The sequence below is a fragment of the Stenella coeruleoalba genome (assembly GCF_951394435.1).
Source record: "Stenella coeruleoalba genome assembly, chromosome: 2".
Classification (NCBI taxonomy): domain Eukaryota; kingdom Metazoa; phylum Chordata; class Mammalia; order Artiodactyla; family Delphinidae; genus Stenella; species Stenella coeruleoalba.
Window position 1 is genome coordinate 86,384,067 of NC_137147.1, and position 15,247 is coordinate 86,399,313.

At 36.5% G+C, this 15,247-nt stretch overlaps 1 protein-coding gene across 9 annotated transcripts in view; it reads left to right on the forward strand.

Moving 5' to 3' along the window:
• The window catches only part of WDR76 (WD repeat domain 76), a 64,232-nt gene that overhangs the window by 36,805 nt on the left and 12,180 nt on the right, over positions 1–15,247 (forward strand). For 6 of the 9 annotated variants that reach the window (XM_079907861.1, XM_079907858.1, XM_079907859.1 and 3 more), the window contains 5 exons: positions 243–369; positions 2,235–2,351; positions 2,437–2,480; positions 3,335–3,488; positions 11,677–11,835. In XM_079907861.1, the coding sequence (XP_079763987.1) occupies positions 243–369; positions 2,235–2,351; positions 2,437–2,480; positions 3,335–3,488; positions 11,677–11,835 (601 nt within the window). The remainder of the gene's footprint in view (positions 1–242; positions 370–2,234; positions 2,352–2,436; positions 2,481–3,334; positions 3,489–11,676; positions 11,836–15,247) is intronic. The other 3 variants (XM_079907860.1, XM_079907856.1, XM_079907857.1) reach the window with 2 other exon arrangements.

Here is a 15,247-nt window from a genome sequence, read left to right on the forward strand (position 1 = left end):
GGTCCAGTGGTTAAGACTCCATTCTTCCATGGCAGGGGGCACAGGTTTGATCCTGGGTTGGGAAAGTTCCACATGCTGCGCAGTGTGGCGAAGAAAAAAAAAAATCAGTGTAGCCATGTATATACATCTTTGCAATGTGTGAATATATCTGTGAGATAGATTACTAGATGTTATCTCCTTGATATTAATAAATACATATAACTTTTATGAGTATAACATGATTTTTTCCCCTACTCCTTTAGAAAGAAGCCTAAGAAGAAAGAAAATGAGACTGGATGTAGAAGGTCAATGCGATTACTAAAAGTTGATCCTTCAGGAGTTTCATTACCAGCAACTCCAACCCAGCCAATATTAGTAGCAGATGAAAATGTAAGAAAGAGTGCAAATATAATATATTAACCAATAAAATACTCAAAAATTTGAAGTGTTTGAAAGTAGAGTAAAAAGTCATTAAATTATATTTAATTTGTGCATCATTAATTTAATACTTGGCTGTTGTATGGTTTAATGAGTAAGATTTCAAACTCATAAGAGACTGGCTTGGATTCTATATTTCTGCAGACTTACCCTGTGTGGGATTGTGGGTAAATTCCTTAGTCTTTCTGAGCCCCAGTTTCCCCATTTTTTTTTTTTTTTTGCGGTACGCGGGCCTCTCACTGTTGTGGCCTCTCCCGTTGCTAAGCACAGGCTCCGGGTGAGCAGGCTCAGCGGCCATGGCTCACGGGCCTAGCCGCTCCGCAGCATGTGGGATCTTCCCGGACCGGGGCACGAACCCTTGTCACCTGCATTGGCAGGTGGACTCTCAACCACTGCACCACCAGGGAAGCCCTCCCCATTTTTAAAATGGCAACAATAGCAGAAACCTCTCAAAGAGGTGTTGTGAGGGATAAATGAAATAGTATCTATAAAGTTTCCTACATTTATATTAAGGACTTAGTAAGCAATAAATGGTAGTTATTAATATTATTAGTAATAAATAATATATGTCAGTAGTGATGGGGTTCTCTTACTGTAGTTTAATTTTACGCTATCAGTGAGTGGAAAGAGTTTTATTTAGCAAATTTATTGTCTAAATAAGATTATGAGTATATTTTTTATTCAGGAGCACCTACTGGTTTTTTTTTTTTTATTGCACCTACTGTTTTTAATACTTTGTATGTAAGTGCTTAATTATAAATTGGAAGATTAGCCTGGTGCTTTGAGAGCTAATTGCAAATTAAGTTGCTAGGGGAAGAGTAGCTTTCAAATTTTTTTGAAGCCTCCATCCATCCATGATAAGAAATACATTTACATTGAACCCGTTCCACACACACACACACACACACACACACACACACACACACCTACACCTGAAACAAAACTTTTGTGAAATGATACTTATCCTTACTACATGTGATACACTTTTGTATTTCCTAGTCTGTTCTTTTCTCAGTCACTAAAACACACTGTTCGTTGTAATGTATTAAAATGATTTCATGACCTATGGGTTACAACCTGTGATTTAAAAAACACTGACATACAGTAAGAGAAAGACAAATATCATATGGTATCACTTAATATGTGGAATCTAAAATATGGCACAAATGAACCTATCTACAAAACAGAAACTCACAGAAATAGAGAACAGACTTGTGGATGCCAGGTGAGGGGGGCAGTGGGGGAGGGAAGGACTGGGAGTTTGGGATTAGCAGATGTAAACTATTATATACAGGTTGGGTAAACAAGGTCCTACTGTATAGCACAGGGAACTATATTCAGTATCCTGTGATAAACCATAATGGAAAAGAATATGAAAAAAGAATGTCTGTGTATAACTGAGTCACTTTGCTGTATAGCAGAGATGGACACAACATTGTAAATCAACTATGCTTCAGTTAAAAAAATAAAAAATAAAAAACACATAGAGTAATAACTTTGAGGTATGAAATTGAACTGATCTGAATCAATTCCCAGGTACTGGCAGTGTAACTTTGGACAAATTAACTTCTCTAAGTTTCATTCCACTGTCTTTATAATGTGATATCTCATTCACTGGATTATTAAGGGGATTAAATGAGATAATACATGTTATTACTTTACAGGATACTTGGCATTCATTCATTGAACAACTGTTTTTGAATGCTAACTATGTGTCACCACTGTTGTTGGTATTGAAAGTAAAGTAGTAAGAAATCTTAAGCTTACATTCTAGGGCAGAGCGACAACCAACTTTTTTTTCTTATTTTTTATAACAGCCTTTGTTACCTCCTGGGCCTTTAGAAATGACTTCTGAAAATCGAGATGATAACAGTGAACTATTTAAAGGATTTCTGCAGACTTGGGCAGAAGTGAGCAAGGTGTCACTTGGGAGGGTAAGCCCAAGCTTTTAGAATCATCTGTTAAGCAAATTTTAGTACATATATTAACTTAGTGCTTTGGTTTCTCCCATTGTTTCAGACAAGAAGTAAAAACACTGAGAAGGAGTTATCTAGCATTAAAAGGTGAGTTAAAATTCCTTGCCTTTGTTTTACATTTTCTGGGATCTTTATAACTTAAAGACTATACCATTACAGGAAATTTGAAAGAGGTGAGAAAAATTATCCATCGTATTTCTACCCTAACAACTGTTGTTTTTGTATATTTCCTTTCGTGTATCACCATATGCAATAAGCTTCATGAATGCATGGATTTTGTCTCAATAACCAGAAAAGTGCATTTCACATAGTATATATTCATTCAGTGTTTAATAAATGAGTGATATCACATACATTTTTACTTTTTTATGTTCTAATATATGTACAGTTTTGCATTATGCTTTTCTATTAACATTGTGGCTGCATGTTACTAGAGTCTTTAAATTTATTGAATAATTGCATAATATTTGATTTAGCAGGTAGAATAACCTCCTCTTAACTCCCTTGGTATTTGAAATTGTTTTCTATTTAGTTTTGATTGTTTGTATGTGTGTTTGTTGAAATTTATATCGTGATAGTGGATTATTTCCTTAGGATAGATTCCAGAAGTGAGATTAATGTGTCAAATATTATGGACATTTTCATGGCTTTTAGGAAATGCCGGATTGTTTTCCAAAATCTTTTTTAAAAATTTCTGAAAATCTTAAATGAATTTACTCTGCTGTTAGCAATATATATGAATGTATGTTTAACTATAGCCTCTTAGCTTTTATAAGTGAAAAATAGTACCCCATTGTTTAGTTTGATTTCCTTGGTTGCCAGGAAGTTGAATATTTTCCCACATTTACTAATTGTGATTTTACTTTTTCGAATCATCTTTTACTTGTTTTGACTACTGAGTTTGGTTTTACTTCTAAAATTTAACTTTTTAATCTTCTCAGCTACAAAGCCAATTTAAATGGCATGATCATTAGTGAAGATACTGTTTATAAAGTTACCAAAGGCCCAATATTCTCAATGGCTCTCCACCCATCAGAAATTAGAACTTTGGTGGCAGCTGGGGCCAGATCTGGACAAGTTGGGCTTTGGGATTTGGTAAGTTATTATTAATTGTTTTGAAGATATTAACATTTGAAGCAAATAGTCTGCGAAAGAATAGCCTAGAGCCATGTGTTTCTAGATGTTACTTGAGATTTATAGTTTTGTGCTTTGTGATTCCAAATTTTAGAAACCTAGAGGAATTTAAATTTGCTTTGTAGAACTTTAACATTTTTAGCTTGAATATCTTTAGTCATCTGGGCATAAATTCCTGCCAGGAAAGTTTATTACAACTTTAAATGTGTATATGAAAAGATCATACAAAGTTCTTAGGTTTCTAATTATGTTTAAAATATAGTTTCCAAGCTGGATCAAAATATCTTCCCAAGGATCTTCTTAGGATGATCCTAGTAATTTTTTTTTTAAATTAATTTAGTTTTTGTCTATTTATTTTTGGCTGCATTGGGTCTTCATTGCTGCATGTGGGCTTTCTCTAGTTGCAGGGAGCGGGGGCTACTCTTCATTGCGGTGCGCGGGCTTCTCATGGTGGTGGCTTCTCTTGTTGCAGAGCATGGGCTCTAGGCACGCAGGCTCAGTAGTTGTGGCACATGGGCTCAGTAGTTGTGGCTCACGGGCTCTAGAGTGCAGGCTCAGTAGTTGTGGCGCATGGGCTTAGTTGCTCTGCGGCATGTGGGATCTTCCCGGACCAGGGCTCGAACCCGTGTCCCCTGCATTGGCAGGTGGATTCTTAACCACTGCACCACCAGGGAAGCCCCCTAGTCATTTTTTGATGAGTTAGAAACAGATATTGAATTTCATTCATTGTACATATAATAATGCATTGATTGCTTTCAGTGTTTACAGAATTGAAAAAAGCCGAGTTAATGTTCTCTGAACTTAGTTTTTAATTGGGGAAGTAGAACAAAGACCTGAAAAATGCCATAAGGACAATTAATAGAGATGGAGAAATCATGGTGACTTGCAGTGGTTTGAGGTTAATAAATAAAATGGATTTTGTAAGTGAGAAGAGAAGAAATGAAAACCAAATTCTCTCTTATTTTGGGAGCATAGGTTCTCCCTTATTTTGATAAAATGTGAGTGGGGGTAGGAGGTGAAAGGATTTGGTAAAGAAAACAGAAGCAGAGAAGTGGGAAGAGGACCAGAAATGGTATAAGGTTGTATAAGCTAAGAGATGAATTTCAAGCATCGGAGTTTGACAGGGCTTTTTTTTTTAGATGAGTTAAAAAGAATGGGAACAGAAAAAGGGCCATTAGTTTTGAAAATAAGGTATCATAAGTGAGCTGAGAGAATAGCTTCAACAATAAGGTAAGAAAGGAACACAGACTTTAGGAGATTAAAAAAAGTATGGGGTGGAAGAAGAAACGGAAGCAATGGATAGACTATTTGTTGAAGAACTTAGAAAAGGAAAAATAGAGAATTAGCATAGTCAAGTGAAGATATTTTCAGGGTGTGTTGAAGATATGTAGGAAAGTCCCTTTGTCATGTCTTTTCTGGTGACTCCAAAAATCTGTATTATTGGGTGTCTGTAGTCCAATATTTTTATCAACTTTCTAATTTTTCAGGACACCTGGCTATCTCATTAACAGACTGAGCTAGTCTAAAACCATTATCTTGGCTATCCTGTGCTCACTCCGAAACTCCCCTCGTTTTTTAAAAAAAAGTTTAGCGTTATTGAGGTATAATTAACATTTTATAAAATCTACACATTTAAAATGTACAGTTTAATGATTTTTAATAAGTTTATTGAGTTGTGTAAATATCACCATAATTCAGTTTTAGAACATTTTCATCATTCCTATAAGATTCCTCGTGGCTACTTACATTTAATCCCTGTTTCTATCCTTATCCCCAGGCAAATCTCCACAAATTTGCACTTTTTGGACATTTCATATAAATAGAATCATAAAATATGTGGTCTTTTATATTGGCATTTTTCTTTTAGCATAGTTTTTTTTAAAATTAATTAATTAATTTATTTTGGCTGCATTGGGTCTTAGTTGAAGCATGTGGGGTCTTTGTTGAGGCATGCGGGATCTTTTGTTGAGGCGTGCAGGATCTTTCATTGAGGCATGGGCTTTTTGTTGTGGTGCGCAGGCTTCTCTCTAGTTGTGGCATGTGGGTTTTTCTCTAGTTGTGGTGTGCAGGCTCCAGGGCTCGTGGGCTCTGTAGTTGTGGCACGTGGACTTAGTTGCCCCACAGCATGTGGGATCTTAGTTCCCCAACCAGAGATTGAACCTGTGTCCCCTGCATTGGGAGGTGGATTCTTTACCACCGGACCACCAGGGAAGTCCCTCTTTTAGCATAGTTTTAAGGTTTATCTGTTTTATAGCATCTATCAGCACCTCATTCTTTTTTTATTGCTGAATAGTATTCCATTGTTTGATTTTACCACATTTTGTTTATCCATTCATCATTTGACAGACATTTGGGTTGTTTCCACTTTTTGACTATTCTGAATAATTCTACTATAAACATTTGTGTACACATTTTTGTGTAGGTCTGTGTTTTCATTTCTCTTGGGTAGGTATCTGGGAGTAGAATTGCTAGGTCATATGGTAACTGGTTAACATTTGAGGAACTGTCACCCTGCTTTCCAAAGTGGCTGCATCATTTTCTATTCCTACCAGCAATGTATGAGGGTTCAAATTTTTCTACATGCTCACCAACATTTATTATTATCTGTCTTTTCGATTATAGCCTTTCAAGTGGGTGGTATCTTCCTAATGAAGTTGTATCTCCATGTGGTTTTGATTTGCATTTCTCTAATGACTAATGATGTTGAGAATCTTTTCCTGCCATTTGGATATCTTTGGTGAAATGTCTATTCAAATCTTTTGTCAATTTTTTATTGGGTTGTTTGTCTTCTTGTTGAGTTGTAAGAGTTCTTTGTATATTCTAGATACACATCCTTATCAGATATGTGATTTGCGAATATTTCTTCTTTTCATCTTCTTAATGCTATCTTTTGAAGTGCAAATTTTTGAATTTTGGTGATGTCCGATTCATCAAGCTTTTAATGGACTGTGTTTTTGGTGTCATATCTAAGAAATCTTTTGTGTAGCCCAAAGTCTTAAAGATTTTCTCCTGTGTTTTTTTGTAAAAATTTTATAGTTTCAGCTTTCACATTTAGTTCACTGATCCATCTTGAATTGTTCTTTTTGAATTATTTTTGTATATGCTGTAAGGTAAGGGCCCAAGTTCATCTTTTTGTATGTGTATATCCAGTTGTCTCAGCACTATTTGTTGAAAAGACTTTTACCTCATTGTATTGTCTTGGCAGTCCCTCAGTTTTCCTCTTAACCTTCTGTCAGATTCCTAGTCTCACCTAGGATCAAAAGATGAGCTGTCATTTATTCGGTCACCCCACCCATTCATTCATTCCACACTTATTGAGTATTTTGTGCTAAGTACTCTTTTTTTTAATAAATTTATTTCTATATTTATTTTTTGGCTGTGTTAGGTCTTTATTTTTTGGCTGTATCAGGTCAAGCCTGCGTGTGGGCTTTCTCTAGTTGCGGCGAGCAGGGGCTACTATTTGTTGCGGTGCGCGGGCTTCTCATTGCGGTGGCTTCTCTTGTTGTGGAGTACGGGCTCTAGGTGTGTAATCTTCAGTAGTTGTGGCACGCAGGCTCAGTAGTTGTGGCTCACAGGCTCTAGAGCACAGGCTCAGTAGTTGTGGTGCATGGGCTTAGTTGCTCCGCGGCATGTGGGATCTTCCCGGACCAGGGCTCAAACCTGTGTCCCCTGCATTGGCAGGCAGATTCTTAACCACTGAGCCACCAGGGAAGTCCCCTAAGTACTATTCTAATGACTCCCCATCCATATTTGTGAGGAAGGATTGTCTCTGTCCTTATGGAGTTTAGAATTTAGTGGCAAAAGCAGCATGAATGAAATAATTACATGTTTGATAAGTGGAGTGAATTATATACTATGATTAATGGTGTGGAGGAAAAGTAGTGTTATAAAAACACATAACAGGGGAACTGGCCTGATTTTGAGGATCAGGGAAGGCTTCCCTGAGGAAGTGAGAATTGAGTTGAGATTTGAAAGCTAAGTAGGAGTAAGCCAAGCAAAGAAAGGGAAAAGAGCATTTCACACAAGAGGAACAGCATGTCAAGGACCTTAGGCAGGAGGATACCGGCTTGATACATTTAAGGACCTGAAGAATGCCTCTGAAAGAATGCCTCTGTGGCTAGAGCATAAACAGCAGAGGCATAAACGGAAGGGATGAGTGGAATAGGGGGAAGCGCTACAGGTGGGTAGAGGTAAGATGTATAGCTTTATACATAAAGCCTCTGTAACAACTTCCTACAAAACAAACATTGAATACTATTTTCATTTTTCACCTTTTCTCACAAAAGCAAAAATCTTCTTTGGATTCCCTTCAGTTAGCAAAAATAGGTACTAATATAGGTGTTTTGTAAGAGCAAAGTGGCATAAAGTGAACTTTTGAAAAGTGGGGGATACATGTATTTATTTTTAAATTAATTAAAATAGAAAATTCAGTTCTTCAGTTACACCAGGCACATTTCAAGTGCTTAATAGCCACACATGACTAGTGGATACCATATTGGACAGTGCATACATAAAACATTTTTGTCATCTCAGAAAGTTCTTTTGGACAGTGCTGCTGTGGAGCAAGCTAATATCAACATTAATTTGGTAAAATAAGACTCAAAGATAAGGTGATAAAACAACAGAATGAAATGAAAAAGGAGACTGTAGAACTAAGGAAACAATTTGAAGATCAGTGAAACTAATAAATTAGACAAAAGGAACAGAATAGACATGGCTGAAAATGAAATTATAGATATTAAAGGAAATATCTGAGGTAATCTCAAACACAGATGAAAAAAGTTTTATGAGAAAAGCCAATAGAAAAGGAAAGCCAGGACTTCCCTGCTGGCGCAGTGGTTAAGAATCTGCCTGCCAATTCAGGGGACACGGGTTCAATCCCTGGTCCAGGAAGATCCCACATGCCGTGGAGCAACGAAGCCCGTGTGCCACACCTACTGAGCCTGCACTCTAGAGCCCATGAGCCACAACTACTGAAGCCTGTGTGCCACAACTACTGAAGCCCATGTTCCTAGAGCCTGTGCTTCGCAACAAGAGAAGCCACTGCAATGAGAAGCCTGCGCACCACAATGAAGAGTAGCCCCCACTTGCCATGACTAGAGAAAGCCCGTGTGCAGTAGCAAGACCCAAGGCAGCCAAAGATAGATAGATAGATAGATAAATAAATTCATAAAAAAAAAAAGGAAAGGAAAGCCAGTCAAAGATGACCCAACAAATGTAACAGAAAATATATTCAAAGAGAACTTTTCTGAAAAGACAGAATTGGATTGACAGATTTGAGTGTGTATGCCATGTTCTAGGAAGATTTGGACTTAAATGATAAAGAATTCTTTAGGCAGGAAAAACAAATTATATTCAAGGGGAAAAGCCAGATTTGCCTCAGTTTTCTACAGCAACATTTCATGTAATGTCTACAAAGTTCTGAGAGAAGGAAGTGTGGCCTGGAATAAATACCCAGCCCAAGATATTATTCTAATGTAAAGACAGCAGGTAGGTCTTTTCACATCTGAAAAAACTCAAGAAATTGAAGACCTGTGAGTTCATCTGGAAAAAACTGCTTGATAGCAAATCTTGGCCAGTTGAAAGTAAATCAAAATTAAGGATTCAGGAATGGAGAAGCTTGACAGAAAAATTGATGATGAGTATTGAATCCATTTAAATACAGAACTGGGACTTCCCTGGTCCAGTGGTAAAGAATCTGCCTTCCAATGCAGGGGACGTGGGTTTGATCCCTGGTTGGGGAGCTAAGATCCCACATGCTGTGGGGCAACTAAGCCCGCGGGCCTCAACTAGAGAGCCTACGTGCCGCAAACTACAGAGCCCACGCACCACAACTAGAGAGAGAGAACCCGCACGCCACAACTAGAGAGAAACCCGCGTGCCACAATGAAGAGCCTGTGTGCTGCAATGAAAGATCCCATGTGCTGCAATCAAGATCCCATGTGCCGCAACTATGACCTGACGCAGCCAAAAATAAATGAAATAAATAAATAAATATTTAAATACAGAACTAATATTAAACAGCCATATGAATTATGGTTACAGAACTGGATATGAATGTTGTTAACCTGGAAAAAACAAAAAAACAAAATATAGAGATGGAGAAAGGGGAGATTGGAGGAGGAGTGAGAATAATGTTCTCAGTCAATAGAAATTGTCTAAAATTGAGACATATATAGTTAAATAAAAAAGCGTAATGACTAAAACTGCTTTATATTTTCTACTTTTTCCTTCTTAGGAGATAGCTCTTGTAAAGAAATACTCGAAGTTCAAAAATTCCTTCAGCTTGATTTTCTTTTATTATTTTAAAGTATAGTTAAAATTTTTTTTATATTTATTTATGGCTGCATTGGGTCTTCATTGGTGTGTGTGGGCTTTCTCTAGTTGTGGCGAGCGGGGGCTACTCTTCATTGTGGTGCGTGGACTTCTTATTGTGGTTGCTTCACTTGTTGCAGAGCATGGGCTCTAGGCATGTGGGCTTCAGTAGTTGTCGCACACGGGCTCAGTAGTTGTGGCTTGAGGGCTCTAGAGTGCAGGCTCAGTAGTTCTGGCACATGGGCTTAGTTGCTCCACAGCATGTGGGATCTTCCTGGACCAGGGCTTGAATCCGTGTCCCCTGCATTGGCAAGTGGATTCTTAACCACTGCACCACCAGGGAAGCCCCTAAAGTATAGTTAAATTTAATACTACTTAAAGTGGCCTTTTTTTTTCTCTAAATTTCTTCTCTGTCCTTCTATCTGTATAAGTAAGTACATGTAAAGACATCTTTAATGATCACTTAGTATTTTAATGATAATTTTGGTAAATTTTAGGTTTTGAATGGTTTTTCAAAACTTTTGTCTTTGTATATTTCTTTGTATATTTGTTTGAGTTCCTTATAACAATGGAGAGTTTTGTTTTTCTAAAAAATATATGCTATAGACAAATATGCCAAAATGTTAACAGTGGTTAACTCTGGGTAGGAGGAGGAGTTTGTGTGATTGTAATTTTTTTCCTTCCTTCTCTTTTCATGTTTCTTTATTTTCTTTAAATTTTTTTCTCTTTATTTAAAAACTTAAATAAAAAAGACGAAAATAAAAGTGTTTGAGTATTTCAGAGCCGACTAAGCTAGATTTAGAGATGAAAGTTGTTCTGGTTCATAATATGACATACTGCATAAGAATATAACATCAAAATCCAAAAAATGATGATTTCAGAGTTGTTAATCCAGTTGTGGAAACGATAATCCTTAGAAGTAGTAATATCACTACTGAAATTCAAGTACATGTATTTTTTAAAATAAATTTATTTATTTATTTATTTTTGGCTGTTATTTATTTATTTATATTTGGTTGGGTCTTCGTTGCTGTGCATGGGCTTCTTGTTGCAGGGGCTTCTCTTGTGTAGTACGGGCTCTAGGCTCGTGGACTTCAGTAGTTGTGGCATGTGGGCTTACTAGTTGTGCCTCGCAGGCTCAGTAGTTGTGGTTTGCAGGCTCTAGAGCGCAGGCTCAGTAGTTGTGGCGCATGAGCTTAGTTTCTCTGCGGCATGTGGAATCTTCTCAGACCAGGGCTGAAACCCATGTGCCCTGCATTGGCAGGTAGATTCTTAACCACTGCGCCACCAGGGAAGTCCCTCAAGCACATGCATTTTTCATGGGGCATTTAGGGGTTAAAATATTTTTAAAACTATCATTTTGTGCCAGGACCAAACACCTTATGAAAATTGAGCTGAGAATGACATACTCGTATAGAAACACACTTAGCAAGCAAAGTGGGAGTGGTATTGATAGAAGTTTTGGTAGTAAGGAATTATCCTGCATGTGAAATAAAAGTAAATTTCACATTTCCTGAGAATTTTATGAACTGAAGTCATTATAAGCAGTAATTTTTTTCCCTCTGTATTATGAAAAACTAGTTGGTTAGTTGCAAAAAGCTGGAAACTATTAAAATAAATGTGACTTAATTTTGTTGGATTGAAAATTAGGAAAAAGTAACTTAGTGAGAGTCTAAAGTTTCTAGTTCTGACTTTCTGAGTGGGAAGGTGGGTACAATTATAGACTAAGACTGAATATAATGCAAACAAATAGTTTAATGACATAATGATGTAGAAAATATTACTGCTTTTCACCAGTTTTTGTCTCTCTCCCCACCCCCCAACTCTGTTCCAGACTCACCAACCTAAAGAAGATGGAGTTTATATTTTTCAACCCCATAGTCAACCAGTTAGCTGTCTTTACTTCTCGCCTGCCAATCCAGCTCACCTGCTGTCACTGAGCTATGATGGCACATTACGCTGTGGGGATTTTTCCAGAGCTGTTTTTGAGGAGGTAAATGTTAATATGTTTGCATATGGACCTCAGGTGATATTCTGGATTCCTTATGAAATGCCACATGAAAGATTATATTATACCATCAAACTGGGTGAGATGGTGTAGAATAGGGACTTTAGAACTACACTGCCTAAATTCAAATCCCATCTGTTACTATTTGTGTGAACTCGGTAAGTTGCATAACCTCTTTGTGCTTCAATTTCCTTAGTTTTGAAATGGAATGGTAATAGTATCTACCTTATAGGATTGTCATGAGGATTAAATGAGTTAATGTAGATAAAGCATTTACTTAAAACAGAGCCTGGTACATAGTAAGTTTTTGCTCTTATTTTTTATTTTTGCAGAAAGCTTTTAAATAAAATAACTTATTCTTCTATTTTAAGGCTTAAAACTTGTCCTCTTTTATTCAGGAAAAAATATTGGAATATTATTATACTTTTGTTCATTATTTCTAGCCTTGGCAGATATGAATTTTGTGGGGATGAGTCTTAGATATGACAAAAAAGACTAGAGAAATTCATCACACAACAGTACTATAATACATTGTCCAAAACTTTTGGCCAGTAATATAACACAGAAACTATAAAATTTGGTTTTTTGTCTTCTAGCTAAGATTTATCATCTCTTATATGCCATGTATAGCTGATGGTAGAGAGGTTAGCTCAGCTGTTTTTATCTGGTGAAGTTAGAATGAAAAACTGCCATTCGGTGTCATATAATTGTACTCTGGCAAGAAATGGACACCTAAGCGGGTTCATTCAGAACATCTTAGGCCAGGTTTATTCATAACCACCTGTTGAGGATAAGGTCTTTTCCTGGGCTAGTCTAACCCCTGCAAGGTAAGATTAAGTTGAAGTTTAAGAATAGTTGAAAGATGTTGGTCTCACACTTGTGACCGTCCATCCTCCCAGAGATAGCCTACTAAGTTAACCAGACTACTTACCCCTTGGAGGTTTTCAAATTGGTTTGATCTCTGGTTGGGTAGGCCAGAAGCTTCCAAAGGCCTGAGGAATCCTCACAATATTGTATCCCAGTGATTACATTTTGGTTTACTACTTAAATATCTACTACTTAATGTTACAACAAACATATTTCAAGTGAGCTTTCAGATTTGCTTAACCATATCAGATTTCCTCATTAAGAGAATTCCTACAAATCAAACTCTTTTTTTATATGGATTTTAATCTTTGTGAAATTTAGGATGGTTTAGATGTAGGTTTTCATTCTTTAGCTTATTTCGAATGGGACTTTTAAAGTTTTTAGAGGTCCTCAGTATAAGAGCATTTTATATGTGATAGACAATGAAGAAAACAGGGTATCATCACTGATTATGGTTTATCATCATAAATACTAATTGATGATCTAATTTTATGCCTTAATTTTTTTATGTAAGCCAGTATTCAAAGTTAATGCATTCTGTCTTTGTAATTATTTTAATATTCTATGTATAGATGATTCATAATTACTTATAAAAGAGTTTTTAACTAATTATTTTAATAACTATAGTATAATACGTAACTGCTTTTGTTCTTCACTGAACTCCTAAAATGATCTTTCTTACAGTTGGGAAGGCTTTTTCTCTCTGCTTGAGAGCTAATAGTTTTTGAGTTTTCTTTTAAAAATGAGGATGTTTAATTTCTTTTAAGTCTGTTTTTAACCATATGAAAAAAAGACTTTTCAAGACTGCTAATGTGTTGCCGGTCAGATTTGATTTCCTAATTACTGACAATTAGAAGAAACAGTTTCTTTTTTTACTGGTGTCTTTGCTTTTTTTTCTTTTAATTTCTATTTTTACCTTTTAAAAATAGGTTTTTAAGAGCAACATTGATATTTAAAATCCTTATTGGAAATGGATGGCTGTTAATCATGGATTAAATGAAATAATTTTTGTGAAAAGTCCTCTTTAAACTGTTTAATGGTAGCACTTTGGTTATTAATGCATACCATATAGTTATGTATGCAAGTCACGTTCTGTTTTGTATTTGTTTATATTCTTACAGGAAGGTTGGAGTTTGAAATTTGAAGGTACATCTATGTTTTATCAGCCACTTAATAATAACTGATTGTACTTATTTATTTATTTATTTTTTTGCGGTAAGCGGGCCTCTCACTGTTGTGGCCTCTCCCGTTGCGGAGCACAGGCTCCGGACGTGCAGGCTCAGCGGCCATGGCTCACGGGCCTAGCTGCTCCGCGGCATGTGGGATCTTCCCAGACTGGGGCATGAACCCGTGTCCGCTGCATCGGCAGGCGGACTCTCAACCACTGCACCACCAGGGAAGCCCTGTACTTATTTTTTAATACAACTTTGTTGAGATATATAATTCACATACCATTCGATTCACCCATTTAAAGTGTAAAATCCAGTGGTTTTTAGTGTATTTATAGGGTTGAGAAACTGTTACCACAATCTAATTTTAGAATACTTATCACCTCCAAAAGAAACCCTTTGCTTATCAAGTACTCCGGATTTCCCCTTTTGCCCTAGAAAACCACTAATCTACTTTCTGTCTCTACATATTTGCCTGTCCTGGACATTTTATATAAAAGGAATCATACAGTTTATAGTCTTTTGTGACTGGCTTCTATACTTATCGAAATGTTTTCAAGGTTCATGCATGTTGTAGAATGTGTCAGTACTTCATTCTTTAGTGGCTGAATAGTATTCCCTTGTGTGGCTGTACCACATTTTACACATCCATTGATTAGTTGATGAACAATTGTGTTGTTTCCATTTTTAACTATTACGAATAATGCCATTATGAACATTCATACACAAGTTTTGTGTGCTTTCATTTCTCTTGGGTATACACCTAGGAGTGTAATTGCTGGGTCATATGATAACTCTATGTTTAACATTCTGATGAACTGCCAAGCTGTTTCCCAAACTGGCTTCACTGTTGTACATACTCATCAGCAGTATGTGAGGGTTCCCATTTCTCCACATCTTTTCCAATGCTTGTTGTTGTTGGTGAGTATAGCCAACCCTGTGGGTATGAAGTGGTATCTCATTGTGGTTTTGATTTGCGTTTCCCTAATGATTAATGATGCTGAGCATGTTCATCTGCTTATTGGCCATTTGTAATTATTTAGAGAAATTTGGATCTTTTGCTTATTTTTTAATTGGGTTATCTGTGTTTTCAGTATTGAGTTGTAAGAGTTATCCACTTATTTATTTTTTTAAAAGTCAGGTTTATTGAGGTATACAGTACATATTGTAAAATGTACCTTTGTTAGGTGTGCAGTTTTATAAGTTTTGGCAAATTGTATATACCTGTTTAACCACCACTGCAATCAAGACATAAAAAATTTCCATCACCTGGAAAAATTACCTCATGACCCTTTGTAGTCAGTCCTCTCCCCATTCCTGAAGCCCCTGGCAACCACTGATGTGATTACTGTCCCTATAAT